The sequence below is a fragment of the Rattus norvegicus genome, chromosome 17, assembly GCF_036323735.1.
Source record: "Rattus norvegicus strain BN/NHsdMcwi chromosome 17, GRCr8, whole genome shotgun sequence".
NCBI lineage: Eukaryota > Metazoa > Chordata > Mammalia > Rodentia > Muridae > Rattus > Rattus norvegicus.
This window is the reverse complement of record NC_086035.1, coordinates 63,468,336-63,482,309: the sequence shown is the minus strand read 5'-3', so window position 1 is coordinate 63,482,309 and position 13,974 is coordinate 63,468,336. Positions and strand designations below refer to the sequence as shown.

Here is a 13,974-nt window from a genome sequence, read left to right as displayed (position 1 = left end):
CTGAAGTGAAACCTCTGTGATTTGAAGGGTAGCCACAGGGAAAGATTGGGAACCAGAAAGCAGCCTTCCTCTGAGCTCTGAGTGTCATTGCTGCCTGGAACCCTGAAGTGCTCTCGTGGTCTTCACGCTTTTGCTTTTTAAGCTTCTTAGATTTGGTTTTTTCACATGGTTAAAATGAAGAATTTTCTAATTTTGCTCCTAGCATCTCATCCCCCAAAGCTCTCCCAGTTCTGGATGGCACTGCTTTTGCAAGTCTCAAATAATAGCAAAGTGGTTGAAAGATACACTTAAGCATGAGCTACACAGGCCAGTGTGTGTGTGTGTGTGTGTGTGTGTGTGTGTGTGTGTGTGTGTGTAGGGTGAAGTGCAGTGTGTGTGTACATGTGTAGAGTTCAAAGGCCAGCCTTGGGCATCATTCCTCATGAGACATTCACTTTTGGGGTGGGGGCTAGGCTGGCTGCCCGGGAAACCCCAAAGATATGTTTCTCATCTCTACTCCTTTAGCGCTGGGATTACAAACATAGGCCACCATGCCAGGCTTTTTGCACATGGCTCCTGTACCAGACCACTCTTCTGAGACACCCAATCCACCCCTCGTGGAGACTCTAATTCCAAACACCACATCCAACAGTAAAAAGTGCCCAGGGCTCACCTGTTCTCCTCGGGGATGTGGAGGGACATGAACTGCAGAGGATCCAGACACTGCACCAGCCAGCCTTGGCGTTCACTGATTCGAGAGACGTCCACCTTGAGGAACTGGTTGGGCATCCGGCTCCACAGGACATGTGACAGGAACTGCACGTGCAGACGTGGAGGACACTGGGGCACGGGGTTTTTGTGCTCACTCTTAAACAATCCCGCTGAGAGAGGCATCACATTCTGGAGCATGGAGAGGCAGAGAGAGAGAGAGAGAGAGAGAGAGAGGTGTCATTTGTTCACGTCACTTGGGGCTGCTAATACACTGACTTATATTCTGCATTGGAAAGAGCTGGGATAAATAAAATGCACTGTGAGTTTAGATTGTGCAGACAGAAATTAGAGAAAATTGGTTTAAAATTTCCTGCAAGGACAGATGGAGAAAAATGTGTCAAGAAAACAGCTGAAATTTGGGGCAGGGGAAACAGTTAGGGGTGTGTCTTCCCCATGAGTGCCATGCAAGTATGACCAAGTCTAAGCCTGTATCTATCCATCATGTTGCTTCACAGGGCTAGGCCCAGAGGACACTGGCAAGCCTTTTGAGTTCCAGACATTTTGACTTCAGGAGATTCTACTAAGCTCTCTTTCATCATCTTCCCACTGTCGCCCCTCCCCCCATCTTAAGCGCATTCTATCCAGCCTACAATATACAGAGATCCCCGAGTGGATAAACCCATCTGTTTCTCATGAAATTCAAGAGTTTGACTTTAGCCAGCACAATTTATTTTCTCCCAATCTGGAATGGGCTGTTTTAGCCAGCCTGAATTCCTCTCGCTTCAGAAGGAACGGTCTTCTGCTTTGCTCAGAAGTATCCACTTACGTATGATCCTGACAACCTAACTGCTTGCCTCCAACAGGAGCCTATGACAACACATTTGCCACCTCTGCCACAGCCTCAGCCTTTCCTTCCCTTTGGAGAGCCCCGGACTGCTTCCTACAGGAGTTCTCTTTCCTGGTATTACCTATTCCCTCTTACGAAGGATAGATACATTTACTACAGAGCTCAGGCACTGTTTTAGATACTGAGGGCATGTTAATAACACAACAAACAAAGCCCTTGCCTCTTACAGCTTCCACTTATCTTGTTGGAGACATAAAGAAAAGCAGGAATAGAATAGAGATCACGGAGGTTTTAGACTGGGGAAAACAGTCTTTAGTGCTCTAAGTAATGGGATGCTAAGAGCTGACTCATGATTTAAAGCAGTGAGGATCACTCAGATTGCAGTGGGGCAAGTCAAACAGCATAAAGGAACCCTCACTGGGAGGCTGCTGGAGTCATTCCCTGAGAACTCACACAAAGCATCAGGAAGAAGGAAGGGAAATGACCTCCATCCACCCTCTTCTTGCCACGCCACATTGCTTCTGAATTCCCCATGACAGCTTCTCCTACCACTTAGCGAAAATTCTGCTCCCTTCACAAAAGTCCTCCTCAATAACACATCTACACGCTCCCCTCCGCTCACGGTGCACTGACAGTTTTGTATAGTCTTTGATTTGTGACTGTTGCCACTCAGATTCCACACACACCGTGGTGGCCTCTGTAACCTGCCTCCTTGGTTCTTCTCAAATGTTCTTGGTGGCTTATTCTCAGCCTTGCTCACAGATAACCCTTCCATAGTTGAGTCAACCAGATTCTCCAGCCTCCCATCTTCTCCCTCTATAAAGGGAGTTTCTATAAGCGTTTCCCCCCACTATCAAAGATAAATCCCACCTAATCTCTGGATCACTAAAATCCTTAATCTCCAGCACAGCACATGCTTCGTTCTGTCTCTGTCTCCCTGTCTTGCCCACTCTCTTTCCCTAGCTGAATCTCCAACTATAGATGTGTGTATATGTGTGTGTCTGTATATATATATACATATATGTATATATATATTCATTAATAAAATATTGAGCATAGGGTGGTAAGATTTTTTTTATCTATACTGTCTCCCCTTCACTAAACAAATACTGAGAACAACATTATGCTGTCTAGCAAATATGCTAAGCAAGTTGCAGGTCACTGACTCAGCCCGGAAAAACAATCTACCACATTCACCTAAAAAGTGCATGGGACCCCAACTTTACAATCACAAGATGAAGTCCAATTTCTCTCCTCAGTTTCCACAAGCTCATCTAGCTGTGGTGTGGACATTCCCAAATCACCCAAACTGGAATGAACTTTTAAGTATTGAGCCTTGCTTCCAGTGCCCAAATCCACTTAACCAATGTTATTAAACCAATCTGCTGTCAAGCCTTATTACCTTCTCCCAGGAAGCAATGTGAACCCTACGGTTCTTCTCCATCACAGGTCTCAAGGACCTCATCACAGCTCCCATGTAGACAGTATCAGATCACCGGTACGCACCCACCAGTGCCGCTCTTCTTCATCTCCACGTTCCTATCCGTGTACTATCCCAGGACAAAACGCCCCTCTTCAAATGTCAGTAAACACCTCGACGTAATGTGTGCCAACTTTTCACCATAGTGTGTGCCACGTATCTCTCAATCCGAACCTGTCTCTCTCTACCCAGGCCCCAGCAGAACTCCTTGAGTTCACGCACTTAACTCCCATCAATTTGCTCTTCGAACTTCTGTTTTCTCTCTCCCTCTCCCAGGAGAACCTGCTCCTTGTAAATGTACCATGTGAGCAATGATTAACAGTAATCAACCCAAATCTCATATCCTCCTCCTCCACCCAGTGTAGGTTAGCTATTCTCCCATTCATGTTCCCAGAGAACCCCACAGGTCACGCTCTCATGACAGCGTGGTTTCAAGGACTGACAGTTCAAGGGTTACCATATCGATGGTTACTTTATTGAGGTTATTTTTTTCTCTATAAGCTTTGCTTTATGGAATGATATATTCAAAACAAACTGAATTATGTTATCATAGTAACCTAAATTTTTCAAATGTGGCTGTCTTTCCCCTAAAAAAATATCTATATTGGTGATTAGCTATATCTAAATATAAATAAAGTAATAAACAAAATGTACATTGGTGATAATAAAATACTGCATCCAGTTTAGAAGTGCGTGCCAAGCACAAATAGAAATTATAGAGATGCAATACTATGAAGGAGTCTGTCTGGGTTAGTTTTCATTCTCATCTTGACACCGCCTAAAGTCACCCGGGGAAAGGAAAGCTCAGCTAAAGGCATAGACTCCAGGTGGAGTGTTACCTCAGCAGCCAGGAGTGCCTGAGTTTGGGTCACAGTTTTAGTTCTCAGGACTGACATGGCAGCTCACGACACCTATGACTCCAGTGCTGGAGGATCTCATGCCTACTTCTGGCCTCTCCATGGACATCAGGCACATGTAAGTATTGCACATACACACATGCGGCCGAAGCACTCATAAATTATTTTCATGTGTATGTGTGTGTTTATGAATGAGTACTTACATACGTGTATGAATGAATAATTGTCTTCACAATGGGCTTATCTGGTGTGGGAGTGCCTAGCATATTGTGGGTATAATCAGCACTAGGCTCTTGGCCTGTATAAGAGAGCTTTCCGAACGAGCCAAAGAGGAAGCCAATAATTTGAATTCCTCAATGGCTCCTCCCCTGACTTTGCTCAGGGATGCACTCTTACCCGGAAGTATAAACTGAAACGAATCCTTTCCTCTCCAATCTTCTCTTGGTCAGAGTGTTTTATTATATCAACAGTGGAGATCTGAAACAGGGTCCCTCTTACCTTTATTCTGCCCAACTCAAACTGGAAAACATTGGGACTTGTAGCTTGCGCGAAAACCGCAGGAAATAACTTCGTGCTTGGCTCCACCTTAAATAACAAGTGAGTGCGTCACTGTTAGTAAAGAGAGGAGAGGAAGATAAAAGCGTTTTGTCTACAGCCACCAAGGGGCAGGTGACAGAGCAGACTGGAGACTTTCCCTTCCATCTTGTGAATAGCCTTTCAATTATCTCTGGACTCATAACAGCTTGGGAGGGAAATACTGTTAACTCTGAAAGGTTTGTGGTTCTGCAAATGAGCAACAGAGACTTGCACATGTCGCAAGCTCATTTCTGTTTTCCTCCTCTCTTAATTTCTGAGTTTCTCACCTTAGGAAAACGCATTTCCCTTTAGCAGAAGCAAAGGCGTAAGGCCGCCTCTGATGCATACCTGATAGTAAGTGCTTAGCTCCTTGCCGTTGGCTATGAATGTGAGCAGCCCACTGGCAGCGTCCACCACACAGCCGATCTCCAAGCCATTGCTGTTGTTTCGGCCTTGCCCGGGGCTCATGCTCTCTCCCGCACACACCATATAGCAGTTGCTGCGTTTGATGCTGAGTGAAAGAGAAAGAACAGTCCACGTTTGTATCCTCCGTGTCCAAGCACAGCTAGGACAGAAAGCGAGTGTGTCTTGCAAACTAAGCCTAATTTATGCTGTGCAGGCAACAAGCTCATGCTGTAATGGGCGAGATGCAAAATGGGCCCGAGTCTGTGATTCCGAGCAGTACTTCATTGACTGCGGGGGACAGTCTGCATCAGGTCAGCCGCGTGTCCAAATCTTACACCTAATGGAGACAGGCCAATGAGTTTGGCACCAGATAAGAATTGACCTGTACTTCCTCTGCAAAAACACAAAACAAAACAAAACAAAAAAGAAAACAAAACCAAAAAAACTCAAACCAAACGGGACCCTTTTTTTTTTCCTGAGGTTCAAAAAAGTTTAACTATAGAAAAATCACCCAGATTTGAATTTTTCACCCCCACGCACCACTACTTGTTCTGAGACTAAGAGAAAATGCATCCTAAACACTATCAAAATCAAATTATATACGAGCCACGTGTGCAGTGATACATCTGACCAAGATGATGTGCCTCTGTGGGCACTTTCTGGTGATGCCACAAAGAACAGTTAAGTAGGTGACGCTGACGATACACTCCAGCTGGATCTACCTTCACCAGAACCTTCACTGGAAAGTTCTATTCCATTCTCTGTGTTCACTCTACAGCCAACACATTACAGGACTAGCAAGGAAAGGCCGGAGGCAGGCAGGAGGTGGGGGACAAAAACAAAAAGGCTGGAATAAGGTCCTTTTCGGATTGTCCAAAATGCACGTTGCATTTCTTTGCGCTAGGCACCCAGTACTCAGTGGTTCTCCCTCACCCTCTGTTTCCAATGCTAATAACCTGTAGTCAAAACGTTCTACACGATCGGGGTTTTCCTTACATCAGTGCTATCCTTGAAAATGTAACACATGCCATGTGGGGGTCCCATGCTGATATCAAACACTCTTTAAGGCTTTCGGGAAAGCCCTCATCTGTCTGCGGTGCTGAGGGAGGGGCAGCGCATTTCCCAGATCACCGAAAAAGGATGGCTCAGCTGACGAAGTAAAGCGACACTATGGAAGACTCTCTCTGAGACCTGTCAGGGCAGATCAGAGAGGATCGCATGGGCGCACGGGGTAGAAGCGAATGGGAGGATCTTCTCTTGTCTTATTCTGCAAGGAAGATGGCCTTCTTCGCTTTTTTGAAGGTTTGGTTTGAGTTCGGCGTTTTACAAATGAGAAAGGATGGTACAGAAAGGTGTAACTGACTTACCCAAGGCCACACAGCGAGTCAAGGGCAAAGCTGAGGAAAGAACCCACTGGTCCTCAGTCGGAGGTCAAAGGTGCGCCCCTGGTATAACCCTAAGCTACCAGCCCACTCTGTCTGCAGACTCTCCTCCCCGCCGCACAGCCAGTCCCAAAGGTCTATCAGACCACAGGCACTCCACCTCAACTCACCCATTTTTCCTCTACAATACAAGGGCCAAGTATTGGCAACCTAAGTCCTTAGTTGTACCACCTGGAGAACATATGATTCTTACCCCAAAGGATGCTGTATTCTTACAATATGATTTTTTTTTTGCTCTTAATATGTTTAGATTCCTTGCTGGTTTGTATGGATAAGAAAAAGGGTCATTGACATCAATGGCTTAATGACATCAACCTACAGATGGAAATATTCCAAGTACAAAATCCAAGAGACAAGAGTATCTAGGCCTATTGATACTTTTTTTTTTTCAGAACCTTACTCTGCATAAAAGTCTGTAAGAACCAACCTCTCGTGCACTTTCCCTTTTTCATCTCCTAGGGTGACTGTCACTGTGCGCACTCTGTCCAAATCGAAGCCTGTGTCATACTGGTGGAAGTCAGATGTAATCCAGCCCACCCAGACGTTAGCTGGTTCTTGTCCAGGAAAGATCCTCACTGAATAATAGTACTGTGGAGAGAGAGGAAACAAGTGTGGGCAGGGTGAAGCAAGACAAAACAAAGTGTGGGTGTCCTCTGAGCCTTTGGATTCTCCAAGAGTATACTTCTTTACTTAAGATCGCTTGGCTGAATGGGAATGGTATAGGCAAAGGGGGACAGTATTCGAAAGGGATTAAGATTAAGTGATCATGAGAATTTTCTGCTCTTCAAGAAGACCAAGAACCCATATTAGATGGCTTACATCTGTCCATCACTGCAGCGTCAAGTGCTCTAATGCCCTCTCCTGATGTCCACAGACAACCCCCTACACACAGCCCTCTCCCCCCCCCTCTCTCATGCACACACAAATAAAAATTAACTTATCTATGACAATAATGGGAGGTTTTACACTTCTAGGTATATGTGTGCACATGTACATTGGAAAACATATGTACACATATAAGGATGGATAGATAGATAGATAGATAGATAGATAGATAGATAGATAGATAGATATCTAAATTTTCAATTTTCTCAAATGTCTGCAAGCACATTAGAGTGACACCTTAGTCACAGGCCTCTTTGCAAATGTAGAGTTTCTCTTTTTTTTTCTTACATGTAACTTTTTAAAATCTGAAGTCACAGGCATGGATCTAACACATGGATATCATACTCAAACACAGAAGTACTCAGGAACTTGAAAGACAGCTCATCACTTAAGAGCATTTGCTACTCTTGTAGAGGACTTGGGTTTAGTCCATAGCACTCTCATTGGAGAATATAACTGCCTGTAACTCAGTTCCAAGGGGTTCAATGCCCCCTCCCTTCTGGTGTACATCTATCCCATATTGCTGCATACATATCATGTACACATAGACAAACAAGCAAACATTTACACACATAAAATAAAAACAAATAATCTTTAAACACAGAACCACTCTGCAACAGATACAAACATTTTTACCACTTGGCATTCTAGATACATAGTTCTGAATAATTAAATGGCAGAAAACAAAAGTTGGACCCCTTGTAAAGTACAATAGATGGCCTACTCTCAGACAGTTTGTTAAAGTGAACTAAACTGTATGTCAAATTTCACCAGGAAATAGGACATCTAAGCCTTAGTTATACCTGTCTGCAAGAACAACTAGTTAAAATAGCTCTCATTTCTTAACAGATATCACAATACAAGTTTTGTTTCAAAATATCCATCCTCCAAATATGCCGATAATGTAAGCAAATATTTATTTTTTAAGATGCTATTCAGCTGAGTATGTGGCACATGCCTATAGTGCCTACACTACAAAGGTTGTGGCAAAAGGATCATTAGTTCAAGGTCAGTTTTGACAACATAGTTACTGTCTCACAGAACAAAACAAGGACTGGGGGGCAGCTGGTAGAGTGTTCGCCCATCATGCAGAAAGCCCTGGATTCCGCCCACCCCCAGCACCTTATAACCTGGGTGTGATGGCACATGCCTATAATCCTAGCACCTAGGAAGTAGAGGCAAGAGGATTAGGAGTTCCATCAGCTACAGAGGGAGTTCAAAGCCAGCTTGGGCTATAGGAGTCCGTGCCTACCAAAAAGAAAAACAAAGGAAAAAGAGCACTGCCCATGACAATATATCAACATATAGTATCTGAGGTGGGAAGTGCACTAAGTGCTTGGACACATACTGTAGATGTCTGCATCAGATATTCATAGTCATCCCGGTCATCAGCAAGGACGTCTTCAGTGAGTCTTGCAGAATGGCTTGTGCTGTAATCTGGCTTGGTCCTTCTAAGTAAGAATCTGCAATGTGTGAGAAGAGGAATCAGCAACAATGACGTGTTCTGCCCATTCCAGAGACCATTACCAAACGGTCTTCAATGGGGCAGCTTTCTTCCTGGAGAACACCTGACAATACTGGGAGATGTCTCTGGTTGTTACAACATGGAGAAGGGAGCACTCTGACATCTAGTACGTATATGTGAGGAGACTCACTCAACACCATTTAATTCCTAAGATGGCCCCCTATAACAAAAGGTGGCCTGACCAGAGTGGCAATAACACTGCACTTCAGAAACACTGATCAAGACAGGAAGGGATGCCACAGTAAGTTGTCTATCTGAGCATGGAAGATGATATTTAGAGGGAACACTCTCAACCAAGAATAAAAACAGAGATAACTCACGAGTTTGGGCTCATGAGTTAGAAAAACATGAGTTGTGTTATGTTCCTCTATAAAATCTTTTGTGAATGGATGGATGAATGAAGAGTAAGAAGTATATTAAAAATCTTCTATCTACTCCAGATTGGGCCATGTGAGAGCCATGTAACTTAAGGGCATACTGTAATCGAGCATTCGCAGGTGTTCACACCTGAAATTGACAGCATATGAAAGGCTAAACCAGAAAGATTGGCATGGGTTCCACACCAGCCTAGCACACAGAGAAACTGTTTTCCACACAAGCGTGAGGACCTGAGTTAGGTCTTCAGCATCCATTTAAACAGCCAGGTGCAGAAGTGTCTGCCTGTAATCTCAGAACTGGAGAGACAGAGCCAGGGAGATTTCTGGAGCTCACTGGACAGCCACTCTAGCAGAATTGGGAAGCTCCGGCTTCCCTGAGGAAGCTTGCATCCAATAATAATGTAGAGAGTGAGAAGAATCATAACCGGATAACCACCTTTGGCCTAAACAAACATATATGCATAAATACACACAAACACACACACACACACACACACACACATACACAAATACACATAAGCAAGTGCATACACATTCACATGCAAACATAAACACACTTTCTCTCGAATGTAAGTGCATCTCCACACAAGTGTGTACACACACACACACACACACACACACACACACACACACACACACACCTGACAAGCCATCACACTGTCTCTGCTAATCACCTTTGCTTTAGGCGTGAGGGCTTTTCCTGAGCATAATCTTTGTGGTTATTGAATTCTGGCTTGGGGGTCTCTTTGTCCTTGTCCATGCGGTCGGGCACAAGATGACCATGAGCTGTCTTCATCAGAACCTCAAAGTCAGAATCCACATCAAAGTCCTCCAAATCATTCTTGGGCCCATAGAAGCCGGCGCCAGGGATCCCTCCAGCCACGGACTTTGAGAAGACCTCAGCACACTCAATGGGCATACTCAGGCGGTAAAACATGATGTCTGTGTTGCTGTTCTGAGAACCAAAGGACTTCTGAGTGACCTTCAGACATGGAGAACTGTCTATGGTACCATCTATTCTGGTCACCTAACAGATGAAGAAGCCAGTTAGTTTTGACTGTCAACTTGACACAATGTTCAGTCACCTCCTGGGAAAAGCAATTATCTAGATTCTATTGGCCTGGGAGCACATCCGTGAGTAATCTTTGCGGGGTCAATTGAGGTGGGAAGACCTGCCTACAGGGGGTGGCACTATGCCTTAGACCAGGAATCTTGTCTTATCTAAGGGTGGAGAAAGTAAGGTGAGCAGATACATGCATGCAACCACTGCCTTTTCTTCCTAACTACGGATGTGATAAAACCGACTCTCAAACTCTCACTGCTGGAACTTACCTCCTGGGATGAACTGAAACCTGGATTTGAAACCCAGAGCTGTGAGCTAAAATAAAACCTTCCTTCCCTAAGTTGTTTCTGTAATTTTATCATGGCAACAAGAAACAAAAACTTAGATACCATAGTTCCCATTCTAATCAACATTGTCCATCTCCTGGTCTTAATAATAACCAATTCATTTCCTGGAGACAGACATTGAAGATGATCCACGCCAAGTAGCGTTTTGTAGGAGATTATGAAACTAGAGCACCATGCTATGGGTATACAGTCAGACCTGTGTATCCACAGGTTTCACGTCTGTGATTTGCCTGAAGACCTAGGCAAAATATTTGATGAAAGATTTGTGCTGAATATGGCCACTTTCTTGTCCTTATCAATATAATACAAGTATGTGTATGGCACTGACATTGCATTGTATATTATAAATAATTTAGAGACTTCTCTCATTGCACAGGATGACTTGTGTAGCTTCTGTGGGAATATTGTCATTTGTGTGAGGAACTTAGGGATCTAGAGATAGTGGTACCCAAGGTAAACACACAACCAATTCCCTGTAGCTCTCTAAGGATAACTATAATGATCAAGTACTGCCCTAACTCTAAAGACAGACTGAACCATTCATGTCACAGCTGTGCACATCCAGATCTATCCCAACGCTGTCTTTGCATAAGACCCAGCTGCTGGATAAAGCACTGGAGGAACCGTTAAGCCTTTGCTTAGATCCCATTACTATGTATTGGGATCTGATGCATTTTCCTGGTGTAACAATCACTACACAGAGGTTCTCATTCATAAGATAATGTCCCTCTAGTTTTGAGAAAAGGCTGATTATGAAAGGAAAGGCAAACCTCGATGTGTTCGTGGTTTGAGGGGACCTGGAGGAACTGAGGAAGCCGCTTGCTCAGCCACATGGTGATGTCCCTATTTGTGTTAACTGCAAATGGCTCGTAGCCCTCTTGTAAGCCACAGATGGTAAAGTATTTCAAAGTGCTGACGTCCTTTCCAAAGTTCATCCTGCCTACTTGTGCCACCCCGAGGCTACACACAGGGATGAATCCTGGAACAGAAACAGAAAACCGGGTCTTCAGCAGTGAAGTTGGAATTCTCTTAGCACAGCATAATGAGCGGATTGCTTCACGGGTCCTGGCTTTGAGACAACCATCAACCTAGAAAGCACACAGGGTGTAATGAAGAAACACCAAACTTAAGACAGTAAAGGTCGTGACACTGAGATTTGCTATCTATAGACCTCCACTTGACCTATAAAACTATACTTGGCCCCTGGGAATCTTGGAGTGTCCATTCTTACAAGGACCTCTCCTGTCCATTGCCTCCACAATCACCAGGAATTTATCCCTCTTTCACAAAGGAAGAAAGGAAGGACCAAGGACTGAGGGCCCAGGGCAATATGGCTCCCTTTGCTTTGTTCTTCAGTCAAAGGGCTCGGTGTGTCGGAACATAAAACATGGTCAGGGCTACTGAACTCTTCATATATATTCTCAGGGAGATAATGGCTGGAAAGAAACATTTAAAAGTTTTCTGGGGCTGGAGAGATGGCTTAGAGGGTAAGAGCATACAGTGCTCTTATAAAGGACCTGGGTACAGTTCTTAACGCCCTAATGGGAGATCACAACCATCTGTAATTCCAGTTTCAGAGGATGGAGCACCTGATTGTAGACCCCCCTGAGCACCAGGTACATGTGGTACATCTACATACATGCAGCACTCGAGCAAAGTTCATAGGAAGCAGAGAACAGCTTAGAGGGTCCAAGTAGATTCCACAAGAAAATGGTGTTCAGTTAGGATTCACACTTCTTTCCTTGTACTGACACTTTCAAATTAGACACTGCTTCCATATCAAGAGACAGTAAAAGCTACATCAATGATTTCCCATGTTAGATAACCCATCCCTTTGCCAGAAGACAGTAAAAGTCATGTTAGTAATTCCCCTGGTGTCAAAGAGAAGACTCAGTGGCTAAGACTCTGGTACTGCTCTACCAGAGGACCTGAATTCAGTTCATAGCAGTCACATGGGGCAGCTCACAACTGCCTATATTCTGAGCTCCAGGGACCCAACTCTGTCTTCTTGCCTCTTGGAACACTAGCACACTGTTGACTTGCACACACATAGACATCAACAAACATACAGATGAACTATAATAAAATAAAGTTTAAAGTCATAACATCCAGTGTTTCCCTTCCAGTCTGTTCCCATCAGTACAAATGTGAAAGGACGACTGTGCAGTGGCACTGGCACCAAGGCTGGGGGAAGGACCCATCCAGCTAAGCACCAAGAAGTGTTAATGATCACTTTGTGATTAAGTTTGAACCAGCTGCAGCTGTGCCTGACAGCCCATGCTCCAACAGTCAGGAAAGTCACCACAAATAAGGGTCCCTGGGAAATCAAAGGGATGGATGGGATAAATAGAACCAATCAGAGACACTTGAAAGTCATCGTGCTGATTAGAAAGTGTAACCCACTATCTGACACCACTGAAAAGACAATAAGACAGAATCAGCTCCTTGGATAAGGAACATCTATTTATTTCTGATCACTGTGTTCACAGCAGCATTATCAGCCTTGAAGACACTAGAGACTTGCAAATATCTCCATGGTAGACCTTTGGGTGTTAATTGTACTTCTCTGATTTTCATTGTACATTTAAAGTAGTTTCATTAAAAAATTAAGCTAAATTTAGCAATATGTGCAAATATATACATATATATGTGTGTGTGTATGTATGTGTATATATATATATATATATATATATATATATGATGAGAAACTAAATCTCTATTCACAACTCTACATTGCCTCTTGGATGGAATAAACATTTGATTTTGAAAGTTTATTTTTTAAAGAATCATCTATACATAGAAAAACAGTCACATACACACATTTCATAAAACAAGCACTCTGTTTCCAGGCAAGAAAACACCAGAATGGTTATCCAAAAGCTTCAGAGTTGAAAGGTAGATTCTGAGCGCTTTTGGATCTCTTTTCTTAAGTCCTTCAACAAATTCCTCCCAATTAATGTGTTTTGTCTTATGGAAACAAGGGATAGACCCCATCACTTCCCTTCACTTAATAAAACAGTACCTGATGACATCCTCTCCAGGAAGGATGCGTTGGAGTGCTACAGATACACTTGCTTATATGACTCTTCAAGCCTAACCCTCAGTGCTGTGTCCACTAAAAAGACCCTGCACCAGAAACCCTGCTTATCCCCCTGAGCAGTTGTAAGATTTACGTAGACCATCCAACTTGTATTAATTGAGAAACCTCTGGCTGCATGCCTCTTTATGTGACAAATACCAGCTGCCATGTGCCCAAAACTAAAAATAACACAGAGATACCAGCTCCAAGCTGCTCACCATCTATCGAGGGGCTGGAAGATATGGGAAAAGGTTAACCAAATCCTGTACTATTTTTCCAAGAATGTGGTATTTGGTGCAGAAAAGGGATGGAAAGGGAAGATTCGGTAACTTCTCCAGAACAGTTAACATCTAAGATCAGGGCATTCAGATAGTAGCCCTGTGGAGCGTTTGACAAGAGAC

At 43.8% G+C, this 13,974-nt stretch overlaps 1 protein-coding gene across 20 annotated transcripts in view; it reads right to left on the bottom strand.

Moving 5' to 3' along the window:
- Ryr2 (ryanodine receptor 2) overlaps positions 1-13,974 on the bottom strand; it is a 585,615-nt gene that overhangs the window by 184,832 nt on the left and 386,809 nt on the right. For 12 of the 20 annotated variants that reach the window (XR_005495333.2, XR_010058952.1, XM_063276749.1 and 9 more), the window contains 8 exons: positions 11,265-11,473; positions 9,759-10,111; positions 8,531-8,645; positions 6,725-6,885; positions 6,223-6,252; positions 4,799-4,961; positions 4,373-4,459; positions 653-879 (listed from right to left, as the gene is read on the bottom strand). Coding sequence is in view for 18 of the 20 variants with exons in the window: in XM_063276749.1 (XP_063132819.1) it covers positions 653-879; positions 4,373-4,459; positions 4,799-4,961; positions 6,223-6,252; positions 6,725-6,885; positions 8,531-8,645; positions 9,759-10,111; positions 11,265-11,473 (1,345 nt within the window). In the remaining 2 variants the exon portion in view is untranslated. The remainder of the gene's footprint in view (positions 1-652; positions 880-4,372; positions 4,460-4,798; positions 4,962-6,222; positions 6,253-6,724; positions 6,886-8,530; positions 8,646-9,758; positions 10,112-11,264; positions 11,474-13,974) is intronic. The other 8 variants (NM_032078.3, NM_001191043.3, XM_063276753.1 and 5 more) reach the window with 1 other exon arrangement.